Below are 25,691 nucleotides of genomic sequence, written 5' to 3' on the forward strand. Positions count from 1 at the left end.
GATGAATATCCAAAGTTATCTAAAAGAGCAATAAATATTTTACTCCAATTTTCTACGTCGTATTTATGTGAGTTAGGATTTTCAACTCTCACTAACATGAAAAATAAAAAACGATCAAGATTGGAAAATGTCGAAGATGACCTGCGAGTTGCTCTGTCTGAAATAAGACCTGATATAGCAGAAATAACAAAACATCGCCAATCACATATTTCACATTGACTATAATTTTTTAAATAAAAATTCATTTGATTTCTATCAAATATTTGAATAATTTAAAGCTTTGTTGAAGGCGTACATATTTTCTTTTTGTAATTATTTATTTAATTATTTTTATATTTTATTTTGGTTGTAAGAATTGTTTACATAACACAGATATAATATAAGTATAAATAAAAAAATTGTTATACAGTATTATTTTTCGTTCTATTTATTTAATTTAGAAATTTCTTCTTCTATGACTACGTAGGTGTGCCGCGAAATTTTTCTTCTTTGGAAAATGTGCCGCGAGAGTAAAAAGATTGAGAAACACTGACTTAAGCCAAGTGACAACCTGACCTGCTAGCATCCCATTTTTCTTCCAACTCATTAATGATCTTGATAAAAAAGCCTCCCACCATTCCTAACACTCCATTCAATGCCTCCTGTGGTCTTCCGTCAAAAGGAAGTCAGAAAGATTTTCACGAATCTTGATGCTAAGAAAGCTCCAGGTCCTGATGGTATTTTTCCGCTTGTTCCCAAAACCTGTATTCCTGAACTTACTCCTGTTCTTTGCCACCTTTTTTCCAAAGGTGTTTTTCTGCCTGCTTGGAAATTTGTTCATATCCAGCTATGTTCCTAAAAAGGATGACATATCACTCCCATCTAATTTCATCACATTGCAATTACTTCTACTCTTTCTAAAGTAATGGAGAAATCAATTAACAACCAACTCAAACTATCTAGAAACCTTCTGTCCGATCAACTATATAGCCAGTATGGATTCCATCAGTGCTGATCCTCCGGTGATATTCTGGCTTATGTTACCCATTTATGGACAAATTCAATGGAAAAGTTCCATAAAACACAAGCAGTTGCTCTGGACATCTCAAAAGCTTTCGTTTTTTGTTTGGCATAAAGGTCTTCTAAACAAGCTTCCATCCTATGGTTTGCATCAACTGTTTTTTTAATTGGTTATCCACTTTTCTCTCTGACTGCTCACTGAGTGTGATGGTAGATGGCTCTGTCTTCTAACTTCTCCACTAATGCTGGTTTCCCCAGGGTTCAGTTCTTTCCCCCACTCTTTTCCTCTTGTATATTAATGACCTTCAACTGACCGGAAATCTTATCCATAGTCTTGCTGATGATAGCGCATTGCATTCCACGTTCCAGTTTGAGAAACCTTGCTCTGCTCAATCAGCTTCAACTTATCAAATATCCGATACCCATTCCTTAAATGCCAATCTCCAGGTAATTCTCCAGTGGCGCAAAGACATCTTAATTGATTTTAATCCTAATAAAACTCAGTCCTGTAATATCCTGCAAAAAGGATTCTTCTGTTCCTATGCTTATCTTTGGTGACACTTTGATTTCTAGACAAGGTGATATCTATTTTAGGGATTACCCTGCCTTCTAATTTCTCTTAGCACAAGCACATTACAAATATTGCTTCCTCTAAATCTAAAAAAAAAAAAACTCTTTCGCTCTCATCATTACTTTTCTTCCAAACAGCTGTTCACTCTGTACAAATTGCAAATCCGCCCTACAATGGAATATTGTTCCCACATCTGGGGCAGTGCCCCCAAAACCTCTCCCAGGCTTCTAGATTCCATTCAGAAGAGGGCAGTTAGGTTAATTCATTATTCATTCCTAACAGTCTCTCCACACTGTCTCAGACGTTCTGTTACTGCTGCATGCCTTTTCTACAGATATTTCCATGGGCACTGTTCTTCTGAATTGGCTTCTATAATTCCAGCTCTCTCGTTCAAAACAGTCCAAACACATGCCACCACCAGCTCACATCCATTTACTGTCCAACTTCAAACTCACAGAACCAACTTTTCATCTTCCTTGATTATTCATTCAACTGCCATTTTCTGGAACAACCTTCCTTCATACATATTTCCTAAAAATTACAGTCTACAGAAGTTCAAGTCTAATGTCAACAAATATCTTCTTTCATCTTCTCAACCTCCAACCCATGCATGGTACTAGGTACTATACGTTCTAATACCTCTTTGGTTTGGGGTTTTCATATAAAAAAAAAAAATTTGAAAGTAACTCTTTTGAGTTTACCCATCATTTTTGTAATTTCTAAAAACAAAAAATATATATATTTACCATAAAAAAAACTGAGACTCCTGACATAAACAAAACTTTTTTTTTTTTTTATGAAAACCCCAAACACGAGGTATTAGAACGTATAGTACCTAGTACCATGCATGGGTTGGAGGATGAGAAAATGAAAGATATTTGTTGACATTAGACTTGAACTTCTGTAGACTAATTTTTAGGAAATATGTATGAAGTTGAACGAATAATCGAGGAAGATGAAAAGTTCATCCTGTGAGTTTGAAGTTGGACAGTAAATGGATGTTGGCGGCACATGTTCGGACTGTTCATATAGTATTCTATTAGTTTAGTATTGACAATTAATTAAATTTATTGATCTTATTAATTTAAAATATCATGCCCCAGACTAGAGCAGAAAAGCAACGGGCACTAAGTGGCAGTAGTGCCGTAACTCGGGGGAGAACTGGAGGGGGGGCAATTCTCCGACGCATCACAGCCTAAAAAAATGTGCAACTTGAAATGTTTGCCGAACCCTCTGGAACAGAACATGATCTAGCCAAGGAGGACATCTGTGTGTGTGCCAGGTGCAGAGAGTGTCTAGAAATTAGGCATCAGCTCAGCGTTCTGATGGGCATCTATGAGATGCTTGAGGTGTAGGGTAGATCAGTCGAAGAAATTAATATGAGGGGCCCGTCAAGCTCTCAGCTGCCCAACTCAATGCCAGAGATCACTCCTGGGCATGAGGCAACACAGTGGCAACCTCCAATGCGCTGGTCCCACATTAGTTAGTTATCGTTGGTGACCACTGTCAGGGAGACGAGGAATACATTGTGTAAAAAGGATAGATGGAATAGGACCAGGGTATGTCTGCCAGGGACAAAAGTTGATGTTGTAAAGCATATATCTTTTAAGGGCATAAAGAGTGATATTGTTGTACACATTGGCATCAATGACATTAAGAGTAGGAGATCTGCAGATTTCCTAAAGTACTGGTCAATTTTGCAAAAAAAAAAAAAAAGTCTTGAATTAGGGTTAAATTTGAAAGTGCCTGTAATTCTGTCCAGACATGATAGGAGGGAGTACATGATTAGAGCCTTGTCAATCAATTCGGCCCTGGAGGAAATGTGCAAGGCTCAAGGAGTAAAATTTTTTTTCAGTCTGGTCTGTGCTTGTTAACAGGAGAGACTGCTTCTACAGGGATGGGATACACTTAAATAGAAAGGGTGCAAGAATATTAGCTGATGCTATCGAGGCAGTGTTAGGTGGGTTGGAAAACTGCTAGCTTGGGGGGGGGGGATACAGGGACTAATAGATTAACAGTAGCTGCTGGCAGAGGTAAAAGTGATTCTTGCACTACTACTATTAGAATAAGCAGTGTCGTGGAGTGAGGGGTGTTGGGGGTTTCAGGGACTGATGGCAGTCATCGTGAAACAATTGGGTATATGGGATGTGTTAGGGTAACTAATAATAAGAACAGGTACATGTATACCAATGCTAGTAGTATAGTAAATAAATTATGATGAATTTGAAGTGTTGGTCAAGACATGAAAGGCGGATATTGTTGGGATAATAGAGACGTGCCTCCACACAGATATAAGGAATGCAGAACTGAAATTTGGGGAGTACAATGTGTACAGAAAGGATAGACAGGATAGAAAGGGAGGAGGTGTTATGCTGTTAATTAAGAAAAACAAAATCAAAAGAAGTGCATCCAGTTGATATAGATTAACAGTGCACTGTTGAGTCAGTTTGGTGTGACATAAGCACTGCAAAAGCAAAAATAAGAGTAGGAGTGTGTTATAGGCCTAATGACTCGAATGAGTATAATGAACAATTGTACAGAGAAATAGAGGGCTAGTAAATCAGAATGTCTTATAATGGGGGATTTTAACTTCCCAGATATTTACGGGAACTTGTGGGTTGGTCACTCACACACTAGTAAGACATTTGTGGATTTATTGGAAGATTGTTTTCTGCAGCAGCATGTTCGAGAGGTAACCAGAGAGGGTAATACTCTTGATCTGGTTATCAGCAGTGATCATTTGTGTATTAAGAATTTACAGATAAAGGAATCATTAGGTGGCAGTGTTCACAGTGTACTGATGTGGGATTTACTTAAAGATATAATTACCATCAGGGGTAAAGGATGGGGATTTTGCTTCCGTAAAGGTGACTACACTGGTCTCAGACAGTTTTTAAATTCTGTACAGTGGGACCAACTGATGATGTTACCAACAGCAAATTCTAAGTGGGAAGCATTCAAGAAATTAATAGTGGAAGTTACTAAACATTTCATACCTATTAAGAAATATTGTTCAAGGTTTAGGCCTAAATGGTTGTCAAATGAACTAATGAGACTCATGGCAGAGAAGAAAAATGCATAGGATGCATATAAATTATCAGGCGACACAGATGCCTATGATATATATAAGCTAGTCTGTAATAAAGTCAAAGGAGGCAGGCGAAGGCAAATTAAGAGAAATCTTTGGCAAAGGATGCTAAGATAAACAGCAAGGATTTCTTTACTTATATAAACTCTAAAAGGAAGGGGATGAATCTGATTGGTCCACTTGATATCGATGGTTCGACTGTTGATGATCCTGCTCAGATAGCAAACAAACTGAATGAGTATTTTGCATCTACATTCACACATGAGGAGTTAAGGTTTGAAAATGCCACAAGGTTATCAAATTGTAACAGGGTACTTAATGATTTTGTAATAACTGAGAACAAAGTGGAGGAGAAATTGTTTAAGTTAAACATAAGAAAGGTGCCTGGGATGGATGGGATCTATCCAGTTATATTAAAGGAGGTGGCAAAGCAACTAAGTAAACCCTTAGCCATAATTATGAGAGCATTCTTGGACTCAGTGGAGGTCCCCACAGACTGGAGATGTGCAAATGTATCGCCAATTCACAAAGAGGAATTGAAGGGTGACACGAGTAATTACAGACCAGTTAAACTTCTGCTCTGGGTAAAATAATGGAGTCACTGGTTAAAGATGCATTGCAGGATCATCTAGACAAGACCAGCAATAATTCAGACACAGCATGGGTTTTTTAAGGGAAAGTCTTGTCTGACAAATTTGATTGGTTATTATGTGGTTACAAAGGAACTGGATGCAAAAAATAATTTTGATATCATATACAGTCTGTCCTCGTATAGCACGATAGTTGCGTTCCTAGAAACCCTCGTGCAATGCGAAATCGTGCAATATAAACAACAGGCCCTATGGGAAAAGTAGGGTTAGGTGCCGACCACCCAAGATTGAACACACATTTGGAACCAAAACATTACCAAACAATAAATAATCGGGTAATTTTAATCGTTATAAAATATGTAAGTATTTTATAACGATTAAAATACGTAATAAAAATATTATAATAAAGTATTTTTAGTGTTTTTTAATACTAAAAAAGTATTTTATATTAAATAAAATAGTCGTAATAAAATACTTACGTATTTTATAATACGTAAGTATAAATTATAATACGTAAGTTGTAATAAAATATTGCTAATGCTTTTGCTTCTATCGTAAGCAAACTTGCTTTTTGTTTGATTTTCTATCCAAAGAGATGGCAGCCGTTCCATCCCTTCCAATTCTTGTGTCTTAATCTAATGGATTTTAATTACACTTTGAGTTGTTCCTGCTATGAAAGTTGTTTTTATTTTCTCCGCATTCTTTGTAATTTTCTGCGTTGCCTGATTTAGGTCTATAGCACGTGCAATATCACATGGCCTTTCATTTCGCTCAAAGCGTTTCACAATTTCATAATTTTTCTCTATCGACAGAGGCGGACAGAAGCCTTACGGGGGAAACCACGGTGGGCCGGAGGCCGGTGTGATTTTGGCCATAAACCATAGTATGAGACCACTATAAATTTTCCCGGGTAAGAATTTTTGATCCAGTCTGCCTCTGTTTATCAATATTGCTTTTTTTTTTCTCTGAATCTGCAGTGTCTTAGCCAGAACGCTTCCTTTTCACACCTTAAGTATTTTACTCATTTTTAGGGAATAAAGCACAATTACAAAACGAGGAGGCACGCTTGATACACATAAACAAAGCTGCGCGCATGTAGCAACTGAATAAACAACACCGTAAAGTCAGAGATACACTATTAACACCTCACATTTTACTAAAGCACATTTCTGGGGGTTACTACCATAAAACAATAAAAACAATTTCCAGTTGCGTTTCTGCAAGTGGAATCTGTTATAAACTGGTAGTAAACTCCATCTAATTGCATTTGCTATTATATCGATAGCTGGAATTGTGTGGGTTTTTACGTTATTATGGTGAAATGTGATTCCCCTTCACTGATTATAAAACACAAATACATTTTCAGAATCTTCTTCATTCCTATCGTGCTGCGTTCAGTTGGGGCGATTCCGCGTTCGACTGCCATTTCTTGTAAACACAAAGGCGAATCGTGCATAAGCGAATTCGGTTCGTGTTATATAAGATAACGTTCCCCTATTTATAAATGGTGTATGATCGAATTCGTGTAATGTAAACACGTGTTATACGAGGACCGACTGTACTTGGATTTCAGGAAAGCTTTTGACACTGTTGCACAGGGAAGACTACAAGTGGAAATGGACATCGTTGAGATTAGAATTGAGACCATGTATATTTGTGAAATGAACTAGAAAGTGTTTAGGAGGTTTAGATCTTTTCGCAGTTAAGCTTACTCTATTAGTTTGACAATTCAGGGTGTATTCAATAGTAAGAAAAAGTGTGGGGGGGGGACATGCTGTATGAAGTAGTGAAATTTTTGGATATGGCGTACACATGGTAAGAATATACCCAGATCTTTGACATAACGTGGCCTCGACAATGCCCCTTACATACACACTACTCTGACTCCCAGTCATTATCTGGCAGAGTAGAGGTAGCAAGATTATACACTAGCTGATCCAGAAGCCTCCTAAAGAGTTACCAATAGGTTCGGTCCAGTGTACTAACTAGCAGCCGGCCTGCGAACACTGTTTTAGAGCTCTACTCTCAAAATTTAAGGAAGATTGGATCTCATCATGATGTTCATCATAAACTCAAAAGTCATCAGTCATACTGCATGATGGAAGAGATGGGGAAGGGCTGACCAGAACTTAGCTCTGGAGACTAAATATGGGTTCCACCACTTCAAGCCTCCAATAAGCAAAGTGGTGGTATTCCACCGATTGATGAGTCATATACCCCTTAATATTGCCTGGTAACACAGAGGGGCGCATTCCTCCATGTGGTGTGGACGCCACACCTCGACCCCTGCTTAAGTTGGTTCATACCTGGATGGTCACCCAGTGTGACTGCATGGAGGTTATACCCAGGATTACTAACAGTGCCACCATCATGAAGGTGCAAGCAGAGGATTTGGCTGTCACAGACCATCCGGACTTCACCTAAATTGGGTATACTTGACTTGAATGTCATCCGAATATCAGTTCCATCAGCGTTTTAGACTCCCAGGTAGCCAGTACAGCTTGTCTGGCATATCTGAGAGAATGCCTGTGGCACCCTCAAGGACCAAATGTCTTTAATTGCCTTTTTTTTTTGAGCAGCATATACGAAGACAGCAAAGGTTGTGGGATAATAGGCACATTCGTCTCCCAATCACTACTTTAACCCCGCTTCTTTTCATTTTATTTATGACTTGCAAAGCATCTGTTTATACCCATTCTATTTATTACTGAATTTTATTTCCAGTGGATTTTTTTTTTTTACTTTGTAGTCTTGAAATGTCCCAGTTAATCCAATCCCGTTAAATTGAGTGCTGTACAACTACTGAATCTTCTATTGATAGATAAATGCAGTGCTTTTTTTTGGGATGGTACGGCATACCAGCCCTTCATTAACAGTGAAGTGTGACATTTGGATGCAGTGCACTTTGAAATATTCCATAAATTTTTTTCACGTTTACCTACTATTCAAATAAGCTTAAAATTGTTTAACTAAATTTGCATTTTTTACTCTATTGTTAAGATCTTTTCCCTATAAAACTGTATAACCATTTTTATAATTCTAAATTACTTAGTCTGACCTCTGTTTAAAGTAGTCCTTTTATAGCGAATTATTTTGAATTCCCCTTGGAAGTTACACTTAAAATAGTTTCCGTTGAGTGAAGAAAATTTTCATATAGCGGATGGGATTAGGAGGAATTAACTCGGTATGCGCTGTTCGCATTTCTGGCCTTCAGGCAATTAGTGCTGCTGCACGAATTAAGAGAGCTAAAGGGATTACCATTCTACAACTTAGTGGTACCTGGTAAAACCTATCTGACCATCTGTGCCACATGGAGAAGTCGCCCTAGTGAAGAGTGAGCAGATCAGAGCCCATTCCAATGGGTTCTGGCCCACCTTCTGCTGCAGTGGTGTCCAGGGGCATATTCAAAAAAATTCAGTTCTTTACTGTGTTACATTTTCCATATCTTGTTGCATGTAAAAGTAAAATTGAAAATATTTGAAAATTTTATTAAGTACAATACACAATTACATTTACTGAACAAAAGATTTAATGAAAAAAATTTTTTTGATAATTAACTTTTAAAATGCTGTTTTAGTTCACTTTCCTCGTGGGCCGTAGGTTGGACACTACCTTGGATCAACTGTAAGCGCCCCGTTCGAGAATTAGAAAAGTGATTTTCTTTTACCCCAACAAATAATCATCTGCTGTTTCGCGGAAGCGCATTATCCACATTTTCCGATCTCTGTTTACATGGTCACAGTACCTGAATATCCAAATGGCTGACATTTTGAACATCCAAATGACTGACAGTTTCAAAAAAAAAAAAAAAAAAAAAAAAAAAAATTTAACTAGTAACAATATTGCTGACGAGAAGGAAAATGAGGACAACGAAGGTATTAATCCTTCTAAACATAAATTGTTCGCATTTGGTGAAAATGAAGTTAGAAAACTGTCAATTAGGTTACAGTTAAATGAAAGATGAAACTCATGGATACCTAATTGATAAGGTTTTGGAAGAATTGAAGTATTTCATGAATTCTCTGAGTATGATACCAATTTCATCGAGCGAATGCGAATTTTCACAAATGAATCTGATCACCAGCCCAACCAGCGCTTTGTTGATGACGAAAACAGTTTCTTCACTGCTGTTTCTTAAAACCTAGACTTACCACTGTGACCCACTTTGATCCAGCAAAATGTCAATTCATGGCTGCTTCGGAAACATCATTCAGCATAGGGTATCGGATGAGAACTTATTAAAAATTTGGAATATTCTACAAAAACTTTATTATGAAATTATTTTTACTTATGTTATTATTTGTTATGCTTAAATTTATTATTCAATAAATTTATTAAGCATAAATTAAGTGTTAATATACTTAATTTGTTGTTCTTATTCTAAAAACATTAATCCTAAAATAGCAATATCACGAGAAGAAGAGAAAAAAAAAAAAAAGTTTGAGTACTTTTCATATCCTTTTAATTTAAAATTTTTCCTGATAGCAAAGAATGAGTACTGGCACCTAATTTTTTTACAAAAAAGCACTTGATAAATGTATTGCCTTTTTACAGTTTTTAAATAAAGGCTCTATAGTGATATATTTTTTTTTATATCTTCATCAGCGCTAGCTATATCATTAAATTTTCCATTTATTCGTGTTTTAAGAGCTCTCTATTTGTCTTTTAGAGCTCTCTTGCTTTGCTAATCAGGATTATCAAATAATCCTAATATTCCCCCCCCCCCACACACAATTAATCCGGATTAGCAAGAGTCTACTGCAATTACAAAATTTGTTGCACAAGGCAAGATGAAACCACTAACTGCTGTAGCTGGTGATATGGGAATTATGTGGCTCAGCTTTCTTACAAAAATTGTGTGGAGCTGCATACATAGTACGTTTACACTGACCTCAATACTTGAGGACTTAAATTCCTGGTTGATACTTCTTAGGGATTATCAAATTATTTTTATTTATGTTATTATTTGTTAAGAATGATGTACTTCATCCCCAAAGTATCCCTGTGGTTAGCAATTGCACAAATTTACAAGCCGGCCATGTGAGTTCTGACAATAATGCTCCCCTTGAAATTGGTCAGCTCAGCTATATGTGCCATAAGAAAACTTATGTGGCTCCCATGGCTTCCTCATTGTCAACTTATGAGATAATCAGGAGGCAAATAAAAGGTGTATTGTAGGGAAAAATTAAACATTCACTGTAAAAATTCAAAAAATTAACAATGAAGGAACTGAAAGCATGAAAAAACTAAGTCAAAGAAATGCATCAAGTAATTGCTGAAAGAAGCTATGGACATCAATTAGATAAAGACATTATTTTTTGGTTTTTAGGAGCATTAGCAACTAAGGCCATATTGCTCCGGGGATATGCGATGGTCATTCCTTGACCTTTCCGCATTCTCCGTGTTTGGTGGTCATGGGCTCGAACCCCAGTCTAATCAAGAAGCATGTGCTACGCACTGCTGCTCCTGCCCACCTGGCTATGGTGGCGCCAGATAATGATGAAAGGGATAATGAAGTTCATAATTAACTTACAAGAGACTATTCCAATTTTAAAAGCTTGGTGGAACTGATGAGATTCTATACTGGGTAAAAGCTCATTTTGGGAACTCCTTCACAAAATATTTTTATTAAGTATTTATCAAAATATATAAACAAATATATTGTCTTGTAAAGTGAATTTTTTTTTTTTTTTTTTTTTGACAAATACAACAATGAAGCAATTAAGAAAATTTAAAAAAGGAGCAGCTAAATCACAAGTAACAAGTTAGTTGAGCTATTTGGCTGCATCATCACAGTTCAATGCTATCAATGTTTGCTGTATTTCAGCACTGCATTCAAAAAACTTCTTTCAGATTTTATTTCATACTAATCAAATATTATAAGCTAAATGAATATTAAATATTTCTTAAATATATTTATACAAATTTTAAAACTGATATTTATATTATCACAGCAAAAAGAAAAAAAATGTGATCTGGAAGGAAGCAGTGTCAATTTAGGTTGAAGAATAATAACCAAGCTTTGTAGTCCATGTATCCTAAACAATTACTTGTGTAAGAACAGTAATTGGTATCCCTTACAAATCTACAAGCTTATGAGATTGGTTTTTTTTTTTTAGGTGCAGCCTCCAGACACTAAAAAGTAATACACCAAAAATGGTCTCTCTATCACAAATCAGCATCATGGAATTTATCACCCTCACATCTACCCTGTTTGGGCATCAGTCAAACTTCACTGTTGAGGGTGAATATAAACAAGCCCATAACTTTCCCTTTTTGTTCTTAATTTGTACTGATCATGAGTTTTTAACTGTTAGCAGTTCTAATTATATTGTAATTAAAAATCAATCAATATAAAGTATATCCATGAAAAAAAAAAAAAAACAATCTGATAGTTTGATTCAGAACATAAATCAGTCTTATTACATTATTCTCAAGGTAAAATGATTTCGAAGATGTTTTCCCCTACACTAATTCAGGAGTGCAATAACAGTGACTCCAATACCTGTACCTCATATGATAAGGGATGCAAAAATTGTTTTAAAACTGACAATTCTTTGAAACTTCTAAATAATCTTATTGGTGAGGGGACAATTGTTTTCAATTCCAAATCATTAAAAACAAAAGCAACTCACAATTTCAAGGATAGTTAGAAGTAAGAGCACCAAAAAATTCTCCTGAAAGTGTATAATACATTTTCGTGAGTTTTTTTTAATTATCAAATCACAAGAACAAAACTTAGGAGAAAAAAGAAACCTGATGCCCTTTAAATACTGCTCACCTTTAAGGCAGATGCAGCCCTTGAATATTCTGATACAAAAGCTTGACAATGACCACACCTAAAAATAAATTAAGTGTTAATGAATAACTGTGCAAGCTAAATAAATTCAGAAACCTTAAGCACAACAAACAGGCTTTGTCTGTTACAAATACCACAAAAATTATACAACAATATGCAACATTATTTTTCTATCAGACTTTTATTATTAATAAAAACATGGATACTGCAGTATGGTTGGAATACAAAGTAATCAAAACAAATTAAAATCTGGACAGTGATTAACAAAAACTGTATACATTTTATTTGGAAAAAACTTAAGAAAATTAACAGGAGCAATCAGAAATTGTCATTTGTCTAGTCTTGTAAAGACCGCCACAACATGAATTTTATCAGTTTGCAACTCATCATACAATAACAGTTATACAGCATGGATGATTTATTTTATTTTTCAAAATCAGTTTTTATTAGAAACTCTCAGATTCAGGCACCACTTCTTCAGAGGACTGGTAATGGATTGTGAGAGATACTGTTTAGTTAAGCATTAAAATGTCTCAAATCAACCCCATATTTTCACTTTTATTCTTCATGAAAAATAATTCACTTAAGTCCTGATGATGTAACCAAGAATAACATTCATGTAATATTCTAAAAGATAGGTGAGCAAAAATAAAATATTTAGCATTAGCATTAGTAGAGGCATATGATGCAAGAAAGCAAGCTTATTCAGCATCAGCCAAAAAAAAAAACAAAAAAACACAACCACTACTCCCATTTCACCCCTCCGTTCGTTCGAAATACCTGTCCAGCTGAGCCTTAAATTTATTTAGGCTATCAACTTCAACAACAAGCGATGGGAGTCTATTCCACAAACCAACTGCCCGCTGGCTAAAGGCAAATTTCCGCACATCTATCCGACATCCGTCCTTCCTCAATTTGAATTTATGCCATCTCAGGTGATTATTCTGAGCAAGAGGAAGAATCCCATCGGCATTGAGCATGCTCAAGCCATTCAAAGCCTTATACACCTCTATCAGATCACCTGGCCGATGCCTAGTCTCCAGGCTCTGTAATTTGCAAAACTTAAGCCTTTCTTCGTAAGAGCAACCCATTGTTCCATTCACTAATCTTATTGCCCTTCTCTGTACTCGTTCGAGCAGCTCTACATCCTTCTTGAAATGAGGCCTCCAGACCTGTATACAGTACTCAAGGTGTGGCCTGACCAATGCCTTATACAAGGGAATAATCATATCCTTATCCCTGCTAGAAAAATTCCTGTATATCATTGACAAGACACCATGAGCTACTCTTGCAGCTCGTCTGCACTGCTCAGAGAACTTCATATCTGCCTGCACAATTACCCCCAGGTCCTTTTCATTCTCTACCACTGTCAGCGTAGTACCACAGAGTTGATACGTTGATCTGGGGTTACTGTTTCCCATATGTAGTACTTTACATTTGTCAATGTTAAACTTCATTTGCCACCTCTCAGCCCATCTGCTCAACCTTTCCAGATCCTGTTGCAGCAGCATAGTATCAGTAGTGTCCTTAACAACCGGGCTAACCTTGGTATCGTCTGCAAACTTGGACATTAAGCCTGATACACCATCATCAATATCATTTATAAATACAGAAAACAACAATGGACCCAACACTGAACCCTGAGGAACTCCACTAATAACATTAGTCCACGTTGAGCAGTGTCCATTGATTACCACTCTGTCTTCTGCCACTCAACCATCCCTTTATCCATAGCAGCAATTTGCCTCCAATGCTACACTTCTCCGATTTGTGCAGCAGTCTTCCATGCGCAACAGTATCAAAAGCCTTTCTAAGATCCAAATATATAATATCAAAGTTATTCCCTGCATCCAGTTCTTTTGTGACTACATCATAGTATCCAATCAAATTGGTCAGACAAGACCTGCCCTTAACAAAACCATGCTGTGTCTGAGCTATAACTGAATTCTTGTCCAGATGATCCTGCAGTGCTTCTTTAACCAGTGCCTCCATTAATTTTCCTGGAACCGAAGTTAAACTAACAGGTCTATAATTACTTGTGTCAGCCTTTGATCCCCCTTTGTGAATTGGGGTTACATTTGCACATCTCCAGTCCATGGGTACCTCCCCTGAGTCCAAAGAAGCTCTCATAATTATGGCTAGGGGTTTGCTTACTTCCTTTGCTGCCTCCTTTAATATAACTGGATAGATCCCATCCACCCCTGGTGCCTTTATGTTTATCATCAGCAATTTCTCCTCCACTTTCCTGTCAGTTATTAGAAAATAATCTAGCTCACTGCCAATGTTTACTTCACCTACGACATTCCCCTTCCTGAATAACTCCTCATGTGTGAATGTAGATGCAAAATACTCGTTTAGATTGTTAGCCACCTGAGCAGGATCCTCAACCGTTGAACCATCAACATCCAGTGGACCAATCTGATTCATCCCTTTTCTTCTTGAGTTTAAATAGGTAAAGAACTCTTTTCTGTTTTTCTTTGCGTCCTTTGCCAAGGATTTCTCATAATCTGCCTTTGCCTGCCTAATCTCCTTTGTGACTTGGTTACAGACCAACTTATATCTATCATAGGCTTCCATGTCACCCATTAATTTGTATGTATCCCATGCATTTTTCTTCTCTGCCATATGTCTCATTAGGTCATCTGACAACCATTTAGGCCTGAACCTTGAACAATATTTCTTGGTTGGTATGTAAAGCCTGGTAGCTTCCAAGATTAGTTCCTTGAATGCTTCCCATTGTGAATTTGCTGTTGGTAACATCATCAGTTGGTCCCACTGTATAGAATTTAAATACTGTCTCAGACCATCATAGTCGCCTTTACGAAAGCAAAAACCCTTCCCTTTGCCTCTGATGGTAGTTACCTCCTTGAGTAAATCCCACTTCAGCACACTGTGATCACTGCCACCCAGTGGTTCCTTTATCTGCAGATTCCTAATGCATGAAGAATCACTACTGATAATCAGATCAAGAGTATTACTCCCTCTAGTTGCCTCCCGAACATGCTGGTGTAGAAAACAATCATCCAATAAATCCACAAAAGCCCTGCTAGTGTGTGAGTGACCAACCCACAAATTCCAGTCAATATCTGGGAAATTAAAATCCCTCATTATAAGACTCTCTGATTTACTGGCCCATTCTATTTCCCTGTACAGTATCTTATTATACTCATCAGAGTCATTAGGCCTATAGCACACTCCTACTCTCAATTTTGATTTACCTATGCTTATGTCACACCAAACTGACTCGACACTGCCCTGTCCATCAATGTCGACTGGCTTCACTTCCTTGGATTTTATGTGTTTTTTTTAACTAATAGCATAACCCCTCCTCCCCTCCTGTCCTGTCTATCCTTTCTATACACATTGTACTCCCCAAATTCCAGTTCTGCATTACTTATATCTGTGTGACACCACGTCTCTGATATCCCAACAATATCTGCCTTTGATGTTTTGAGCAATACCTCAAATTCATCAAATTTATTTACTAAACTCCTAGCATTGGTGTACACGCAAGTATACCTGCACTTGTTTCTATTCTTAGCTACCCTAACACAACCCATGTGTTTACTTGTATCACAATGACTTCCAGCAGTCTCTGAAATATCCTGCATCTTGTTTTTCAGGCTTCTGCTCATTTCAATAGAAGCAGTGCAAGAATCTCTTTCACCTCTGCCAGTGGCTACTGTTAATCCATTAGTCTTTGTCTCCCCCCAAGCTAGCAGTTTTCCGACCCACCTAACACTGCCTCGATAGCATCAGCAAATATTCTTGCGCCCTTTCTATTTAAGTGTATCCCATCCCTGTAGAAGCAATCTCTCCTGTTAACAAGTACATTCCAGGCTGAAAAAAATTCTACCCCTTGAGCCTTGCACAATCTTTCCAGGGCCGAATTGATCGACAAAGCTCTCATCATATACTCCCTCCTATCGTGTCTGGGCAGAATTGCAGACACTTTCAAATTTAACCCTACTTCACGGCTTTTTTTTCAACAGTGACCTGCACTTGTTAAGTAATTCCGCTGGTCTCCTACTCTTAATGTCATTAGTGCCAACGTGTACAACTATATCACCTTTTGTGCCCTTAAAAGATGATATCTGCTCTACAACGTCATCAACCCTTGCCCCTGGCAGACATACCCTGGTCCTGTTCCACCTATCCTTTTTACAAAGGATGTTCCCCGTTTCCCTGACAATAGAGTCACCAACAACTACTAGTTCCTGTGGGACCAGCGCATTCTGCCTTGGGGGCTGCCTCTGTGTTGCAAGATGACCAAGTGCAAGCTCTGGCGTTGATGTGGGCAGCTGAGAGCTTGATGGGCCCTCAATTTATTTCCTTCGAGGGCATCCACCCTGTCCTTCAAGGTCTCATATAGGCCCATAACATTTCCGAGTTGTCGCCTAATTTCCTTGCACTCCTTGCATCGTGCACACACAAAGACATCCCCCATGTCCTGTACCCGATTGCTCCGCAAACATCAAGCAAACAGTGCATCTTAAAAGGCTGTGATTCAGAGGGCAACTGCCCCCCTCAATTCTCCCCTGAGTCACAGCACTCCCATTAGCTTGAGCCTTTTGCTTTGCTGCTCTGGTCAGAGTCATGATTTCGATTTAAATGTCAGTAAAATTACAATTTCAGAACAAAATTAAAACCTTAAACTTGTATCTTAACACAGTTATAACGCTATATTTATTTTTCAGTATCGAGTGTTATCTACGAGTTCCCTTTATATAACTTCCGTATCAAGTATGTATTAATTATTTGTTACGTTTGTACTCTAAGTCGTTATATATATATAGTTAAAAGAACAATTTAATTGACAATGAAGTTTAACAAGATTAATAGATCTACTGATTAATTGACAATATTATATTATGCACTATACTATACAAAGCTAATGCTATCGAATTCCGGATATGCTGTATCGCGTTTCAGTAACGAGTGTTATCTACGAAGTCCCTTTATATAACTTCCGTATCAAGTTATGTATTAATTATTTATTTTTACTAATTATTATGTTCCGTAACCTAAGTGGTTATATGTATAGTTAAAAGTACAATTTAATTGCCAATGAAGTTCTACAAGATTAATAGATTTACTGATTAATTTTCACGTAACAATGGCGGCTGTTTATGAATGGTAAACACGTGTATTTGATACCCTTTCTGATACTAAGTAATACCTACAAATCTCTAAGTTACTTTAACTTTAAGTACCGTAAATAGGAATATAAAGCTACTCTAGAAATAAGTTAATATGTCACAGGAAACTCTCGTCCTCAAACTTTAAAATGAGTTATTTTTAAAAAAAAAACCCAAAAGTCTCTGGGGTGACTGTCTTGCACCCCCTTCGTCTACTTATGACCTGGGGCCATTGAGTATAAAAAATGAATCCCCTCCCTCAAATTAGGCTAAGCTATGTATTACAGCACTCAGCACACTTGATATTAAAAACCATAGCACAAAGAAATCTTACTTGTTCTTCCATAGAATGGCCAATCCTGCTCAGAATTTATTTGATTCTTCAGAGAAAGTGCTTCATTAGTTATGAAACTTAAATCCTCTACCTCTACAGAGGTGTGGTAGACTTGCTAGGGAAACATGGCTAGCATCCTTGAACAGGGAAGCCATCTAGCCTCTCCCTCCTCTCTGATATCTCTTGAGGAAAATATCTACTCTAGTATTTCCTATTTATATATAATATTTGCAACTGTACAAGTGCTGATCTTCTAAAGTCTTTTATCCTCACCAGTAATTAGTTAGATCCTGCATGCATTCACATTGTAAACAATGGCTGGGAATTGCTCCCTATTCCAAAATGTTATTTTCACTCAATGCTATTAAGGAATCTTTTCTCCATACTCTATGGAAACAAGGGGAAGGGTGACAAAAGTATTCAGAGCAGCAATATGGCAATCTGAAAATGGCCAGCTGATGCTCTGAATACTCATAGTGATCACTTAAAAATAGTCTATTCACTCCTTACCATTAGTTTAATCCTAATAAACAAACATACATGATTGATGAATGCCCCTGTTAATCAAATGCCAATGTTCCACTGTATTTTTATCAACTGGGAAGGTGGAACTTGGGAAGGTGTGATTCTGCTTATATGTATCAAGCCACTTAACATTCAAAATGAACAAAATAAGAAAAGAAAGCAACACTAACCTCTGGCAGTGTTAATGCTAAAGCCACTCCACCCCCCCTGCCTAAGACGATAAGTAAATAAAGGGAAGAACCAGCAACTCACTCACAAGCACTACCTCTTCAAATGAACATTATCATTTGCCAACTACAAAACACGATTTGTACTTCAGTCAATAACCACTATCCAGCAAAATGTCAATGGACCCCTATACAATCCAAACCAGACAGACTTAGTTCATTGTTAATTTGCATATCTGCATTTGGTTTACATCTCTGGACTGGCTGGGTTAATGTTTAAATTTGCATTTTGTCTGCTATGTTTGCATACCTATAGAAGGCACTGGCCATGACACTTTATAATTTTGGGTTTTGTTTGTTATTCTTGGTTCGGTTCAGTTCAGAAGTACATTTTGCTTGATAGCAGTTCACGCATTTTCTTGAAATATGTGCTATTCACAGCACCGATGTTGCCTTTGAAGAGGTGATGCATGTGGGGTCCTGGTTGTTTCCTTACGTTATCTATTTATTATAGAAGTGGTGCTAACTCTTTGGTGGACATGGGTGTGCATCTCCTTGGGTGGGGGGGGTTAAATATGTTTCCACTAGTGAAGGTTAGTTTGTCTTTTGTTATTTATTTTTATTTCACTTCGTTTTATTAGGTGGCTTGGTACTTACAAGCAGAACTGCACCATGCCAAGTTCAACCTTACCTGCAGCAAGAATTTGCTCTATTTATTACATGGCTTAGTTTGTTTTCTTTCTGATTTCACCACATTGGTCCTTATAGCAAAGTTATTTTTATGAAGACTTAAATTTTACAGTGCTTACAGTAATACTGACTAGGGGAGGAAGGGGATAGAGAAATGTTCAATGTCTCAATTTCTCATTTATTATTACAGTAGACTTCTGATGATACAATGGGCAGATTAGCCAGTTCCCCATGAGACAAAGCAATGTGAACCCCAATTAACATTGCTTTGTCTCAAGGGGAGACAACTTGAGTAGATTGAACATGATGCTCTAAAATTTTTATAGTAATTTACCATTTAAAGTAAGCCAATCCAAGGTATCCATTTGTTTTCCTTTCAAAAATAAAAATAATATGCACATATTAAATCTTTCCACAATGAAGTATAATTCTGGAAATATGGATGGGTACATAATTTGTTTTTGATGCATTTACAACTTTTCCTTTCATTTTGCAGATTATCTGGAAGAGAAAAAAAAAAAAAAAACTTACTTCCCAACCATTCAGAGAATGGTTGGGAAGTAACATGATGCAAGGAAGCAAAACTCACAAGAGAAGAGGAAAACAAATTTTAATGCATTTAGTGCATTGCATTTCAATTAATACAAATACAGCAATTATACTGGTATTTCTATTCAATTTTAATGAAATTTGGGAAGGACAGAAATCGTTCTAGAAGAGCTGACAGTCAAGTTACTACATATGGATGAATGAACAAAGAAATAACTGCACAGATTTCTTTTGGTCTGCTTTTAATGAAATTTTGGATGGCTTGCCAAAATCTTTCTAAAAGAGCCAAATATACAATTTTAGAAAATCCAACCACAGGGAGTTGAGTCATGTGGGGCTGGACAGATATTGTGCATGTGCTAACACACACAAAAAAAAAAAATTCCCCAATTCAGTTGCCCATCTTCTAAATAATTTGTCCATATAGTCTTTATATTTATTCAGACTACCCATTTAACAATTTTACTCCAATTATGTATTGGCAATATCCATTGGATTGGATAAGTACCAATATATCAACAATAAGTAAAGGGTGTCCTAGGAGCAAAGTGAATAACCAGACCAGTCAGTGTGACTTCAGTGACAGGGAAAATCAAGGAAGCAATGATAGAGTATAATACAGTGACATGTCTATCTAAATGAAATTTAGAAAGATAAGCCATACGGTTTTATGGCATTACCATTAATAGATGCATATGATGCAAGAAAGCATGCTTATACAGCATCAGACAAAAAAAAAAAAAAAAAAAATTCCCATTTCACCCATCCATTCGCTCCAAAAGTTTCTCTAGTTCACCCTTGAATTTACTTAAGCTGTCAACTTCCACAACAACAGATGGAAGTTTGTTCCAGCAATTAAACACCTGCTGGTTAAAGGCAAATTTCTGCACATCTATTCTACAAGTCTTTACTCAATTTTCATTTATGCCCCCTCAGGTGCAGAATCTGAGCAAGAGGAAGAATCCCATCAGCACTGAGCTTGCTCAAACCATTCAAGGCCTTATACACCTCAATCAGGTCCACCTGGAAAGTTCCTGGTCTACAGAGGCTGAAATTTGCAGCAGTTAAGCCTATCTTGTTAACAGCAACCCTTTGTTACAATCACTAATCTTGTCATCCTTCACTGTACTTCTAGTAGCTCAACATCTTCCTTAAAATGAGGTCTCCAGACATGTATGCACTATTCAAGGTGTGGCCTGACCACTGCCTTATACTAGGGGATAATCACCTCCTTATCCCTGCTAACAAAATTCCTATATATATCATTGACAAGACTACATGCTGCAAGACTCTTACAGCCTGTCTGCACTGCTCAGAAAATTTCATATCTGACTGCAACAATTACCCACAGGTCTATTTCATTCTCCACTACCCTGAGTGTACTACCATATAGTCAGTTGTTTATTCAAAAGTATAAAACTAAGAAACTTACAATAACTTGCTGAAATCACACACAATAATTATACATTTTTACAATTCAAAAATTGTAGATCTCTTAAAGTACCATTTATAACTGACACAATATAATAGCGTAGCTTAATTTAATTTATTATGGTACTCACCTTTTCATAATCTGCACTGATGTTGGAATAAAATGGATGATAATTTTAAATTTAAGTTAGCGTGAATAAGTTAGGATTTAAAAACAGAATTAAAATGTGCGCAAGGAAGTAGAAGTGCACGTCTTCGTCCTTGGTTGTCAATGTTGAAATTTGAAACAATTGAAGTTATATGGTTGGAAACAGAAGGCCAACAGCCATAACAAGTGGCTTTCGTTTTACACGTCTTCAGTTGGCAATGGTAGAATGAGAGTAAACTTGTGTATTTAAGGAGACTAAGTTCCCATGATGCTCCTGGATACACGTGGGAGTCTCAGGTGCATGAGATTCCAGACCGGTGCTATGTTATAGGGTAGTTTGGAATTTAATACTTGAAGAGTGGAATGGCAGGAAACCATTCTATAACTAGGGCTTCATATTGGAAAATTTTAAAACTGGATTTTAATTTGATAATAGGAATGGCTGAATCTACTAAGGGGATGTGTGGTTGTGGGATTGAACATGTGTTGCTAATTCAGTATTGGACTGTCCCGTCCTAAAGTTATTGTAGTGGTAGTACGCACTTGTGTCTGATGTTTTGGTAGAACCGTATTTTGTGGTGGTGCTACCAATGTAGAAAGCATTACAGTTATCTTGACATTTTATTAAGTAGATGATATTATTCATGTCACTAATGTGGTAATTTTGTGTATCTTTATATCAGTTGAATAATGAACCTAGTTTATTATAAGATGAGAACATAAGGGTGATATTGGTACCTTTCTTTGAATTGCGAGAAGAGATCAAAATCTACTTCCATGATAGTGAATGTCAAGTGATTCACCTTTCTGATTGCATGCATGATATCTCCTAACTTGCTCAACTGGCATACCTAATATATTCAGCATCTTGAATGGTTTGAATGTTACTTTGCAAGGAGAAGGTGTCACCATCTTTAATGTTCAAGATAAAGCAAGAGCAATAAGTATGGAAATGGAACTATGGAAAAACACCTCAACAAACAAGACAGAGTTTTACTATGCTGAATGATTTCTTGATGACGTCTGACGAAAAAATTTCTGATATGATCATCAAAGACTTGGAAGAGCACTTATGAGGCCTTTGCAACCAGTTCAAAAAATATTTTTGAGAACTAGAAACAGGATTTGAGTGGATCATGAATTCTTTTACATGCACTGAATACATAAAAAACAGAGGGGAAGCTTTTGTCAAAAGAGATAGACAATCTTAATCTTATCGAACTAGCTTCGTTAAGATTAAGATTGTCTTCAATGACATATTCAGATATGTCATTGAAGTTAGTGTTTAGGGAAAAAAGTTTGGACTTTTGGCTCCACATACAGTTGGAATATCCTGGATTCACCGATGCAGCACTAAAGTATTTACTGCCATTCCCCTCAACTAATAACTGCGAAGTTGGTTTTTCAACGCTTGAGTCTGAAAACAAACAGAAATGGCTAAATGTGGAGCCGGATATGAGATTAAAAATCTCCAGCTTTGAAGCAGATATACCTTTACTGGTTTCTGAAAGTAAGCAGTGCCATTCTTCGCATTAATTTATATAGTATATTTTGTTATTTTTTTTTTTTTTTTATATGTACCCACTTAATTCCTTGAATAAATAATTATATACTTTATAATTTTATCATTTCTTGGTATTATTCACAGTATATCCCAACTTCCAATTTTTATTTGACTTAATTTTTAGTTGGAATCAGTTCAGGGCTGACAATAAATGCGAAGCCCACAATTTTACACTTTGATGCGGCATTTGTAGACTCACCTCTGGCAGTAAAATATGACCTATCTTTAAATGTGAGCTATGGGAGGAGCTAGTGGGCCACTGAGTTATGTGCTTTGTCCAAATGGGCCACGATCAGAAAAGTGTGAAAAACACTGCCTTAAATGCTGATCTCCAGGTAATTCTCCAGTGGGGCAAAGACAACTTAGTTGATTTCAATCCTTCTAAAACTCAGTCCTGTCTTATAACTCGCAAAAAGGATTCTTCTGCTCCTATCCTTATCTTTGGTGACTCAGATTTCTAGGCAAGATGATATATCTCTTTTGGGGATTACCCTGACTTCTAATCTTTCTCTCTTGGCACAAGCACATTACAAATATTGCTTCCTCTGCATATAAAAAATTTAGTTTTCTCTTTTGCTCTAGGCATTACTTTTATTCGAAACAGCTATTCACTCTGTACAAATTGCTAATCTGCCGTACCATCGAATATTGTTCCCACATCTGGGGCAGTGCCCCCAAAACCTCTAATAGGCTTCTACATTCCATTCAGAAGAGGGCAGTTAGGTTAATTAATGACTCATCTCTAACAATCTCCCCACTCTGTCTCATAGATGTACTGTTTCTGCTGCATACCTTTTCTACAGATACTTCCATGGGCACTATTCTTCTGAATTGGCTTCTATAATATTCTCTCTCTCTCTCTCTCTCTCTCTCTCTCTCTCTCTCTCTCTCTCTCTCTCTCTCTCTCTCTCTCTCTCTCTCTCTCTCTCTCTCTCTCTCTCGTCCAAACACATGCCGCCACCAGCCAACATCCATTTATTGTCCAACTCCAAACTCACAGAACCAACTTTATCTTCCTCGTTTATTCGTTCAGCTGCTGTTTTCGGGAACAACCTTCCTTCATATGTATTTTCTGAAATTTACAGTCTACAGAAGTTCAAGTCTAATGTCAACAAATATCTTCTTTCACCTTCTCAATCTCCCACCCATGCACAGTACTAAGTACTATAGGTTCTAATGCCTCTTATGTTTGAGGTTTTTATAAAAAAAAAAAAGAAAGCAAGAAAAATGTCATAAGCATAAGAGCTGAAGTTTATGCATTAGTAGAGACATACAATGCAAAAAAGCAGGGTTATGCAGCATCAACCAAAAAAAAAAAAAAAACAACCCCTCCCATTTCACCCCCCATTCGTTCCAACTGCCTATCCAGCTCAGCCTTAAATTTATTTAGACAATCAATTTCCATAACAAAAGATGTTGTTGTTGTTGTTGTTTTGGTTTTTAGGAGCATTAGCTACTAAGGCCATATTGCTCCGGGAATATGCGGTGGTCATTCCCTGACCTTTCCGCATCCTCCGTATTTGATGGTGACAGGCTCGAACCCCGGTCTAATCAAGAAGCGTGTGCTACGCACTGTTGCTCCTTCCCACATGGCTACGGAGGCGCCTCATCAAACAAAACATGGAAGTCTGTTCATCAATTAACTACCTGCTGGATAAAGGCAAAATTCCGCACATCTATTCTACAACTGTCTTTCCTCAACTTGAATCCATGCCACCTCAGGTTCTTAATCTGAGCAAGAGGAAGAATCCCATCAACATCGTATAGCATAGTAGTATAGCATTATTTTGTGATTTTTGTATTAATCTGGTGTATTTATTCTTTACTCTGCCTTGTAATTGCATAAAAGTATAGGTAAGAGTATCAAATCCACGTGTTACGAATTGCAGCTCCGCTGAACGAGAAGGTTTTTTTAGCCGCTTTATTGACCAATTGATGCATCAAATTATTTTCTATAAGTAGCTTACAGACCTAGTCAGGATAGTTTATTCTGAATTGAGACACCGAGATTTGGAAGTTAATTAATACTTTAAGTGTCCGTATATTTACCATTCATAACTTGCCTCCAATGTTATACGATACAACGATATATTCCGAACTAGATAGTGTTAGTATAGTATAGTATATAATATAATGTTGTCAATTAATCAGCAAAAGCTATTAAATTTGTTAAACTTCGTTGTCAATTAAATTGTACTTTTAACTAAATACATATGACTTAGATTACAAACGTAACATAATTAATTAATACATAACTTGATACGGAAGTTATATAAACAGAACTCATAGATAATATATGATACCGAAAAATATATATAGCGTTATAACTGTGTTGGGATGCAAGTTTAGGGTTATAATTTTGTACTGAAATTGAAAATTTTATTGAAATTAAATCGAAATCATGACTCAGACCAGAGCAGCAAAGCAAAAGACTCAAGCTAATGGGAGTGCTGTGGCTCAGAGGAGAACTGAGGGGATGGGGAGGGGGCAGTTGCCGTCTGAATCACAGCCTTTTAAAATGCACTGCTTGCATGATGTTTGTGGAGCAATCGGGTACGGGACATGATATTGCCATGGGGGATGTCTTTGTGTGCACGTGATGCAAGGAGTGTAATGAAATCAGGCAACACCTCAGCGTTCTTATGGGCCTATATGAGAGCTTGAAGGACAGGGTGGATGCCCTCGAAGGATCTAAAGTGAGGGATCCATCAAGCTCTCAGCTGACCACATCAACGCCAGAGATTGCACTTGGTCATCACGCAACACAGCGGCAACCCCCAAGGCAGAATGCACTGGTCCCATAGGAACTAGTAGTTGTTGGTGACTATTGTCAGGGAAATGGCAAACATGCTTTGTAAAAAGGATAGATGGAACAGGACCAGGGTATGTCTGCCAGGTGCAAAGGTTGATGACGTTGTAGAGCAGATATCACCTTTTAAGGGCACAAAAGGTGATATAGTTGTACACGCTGGCACTAATGATATTAAGAGTAGGAGATCAGCAGAATTACTTAACAAGTACAGGTCACATTTAAAAAAAAAAGCCTTGAATTAGGGTTGAATTTGAAAGTGTCTGCAATTCTGCCCAGACACGATAGG

At 37.1% G+C, this 25,691-nt stretch overlaps 1 protein-coding gene across 1 annotated transcript in view; it reads right to left on the reverse strand.

The window, feature by feature from the left end:
• The window catches only part of CaBP1 (Protein disulfide-isomerase A6 homolog CaBP1), a 160,077-nt gene that overhangs the window by 98,311 nt on the left and 36,075 nt on the right, over positions 1 to 25,691 (reverse strand). The window contains exon 3 of the mRNA XM_090373276.1: positions 12,030 to 12,087. Within this exon, the coding sequence (XP_090229402.1) occupies positions 12,030 to 12,087 (58 nt within the window). The remainder of the gene's footprint in view (positions 1 to 12,029; positions 12,088 to 25,691) is intronic.

Source organism: Mastigoproctus giganteus, chromosome 5 (assembly GCF_048544385.1).
Source record: "Mastigoproctus giganteus isolate SK-2022 chromosome 5, ASM4854438v1, whole genome shotgun sequence".
In the NCBI taxonomy this organism is placed as follows: Eukaryota; Metazoa; Arthropoda; class Arachnida; order Uropygi; family Thelyphonidae; genus Mastigoproctus; species Mastigoproctus giganteus.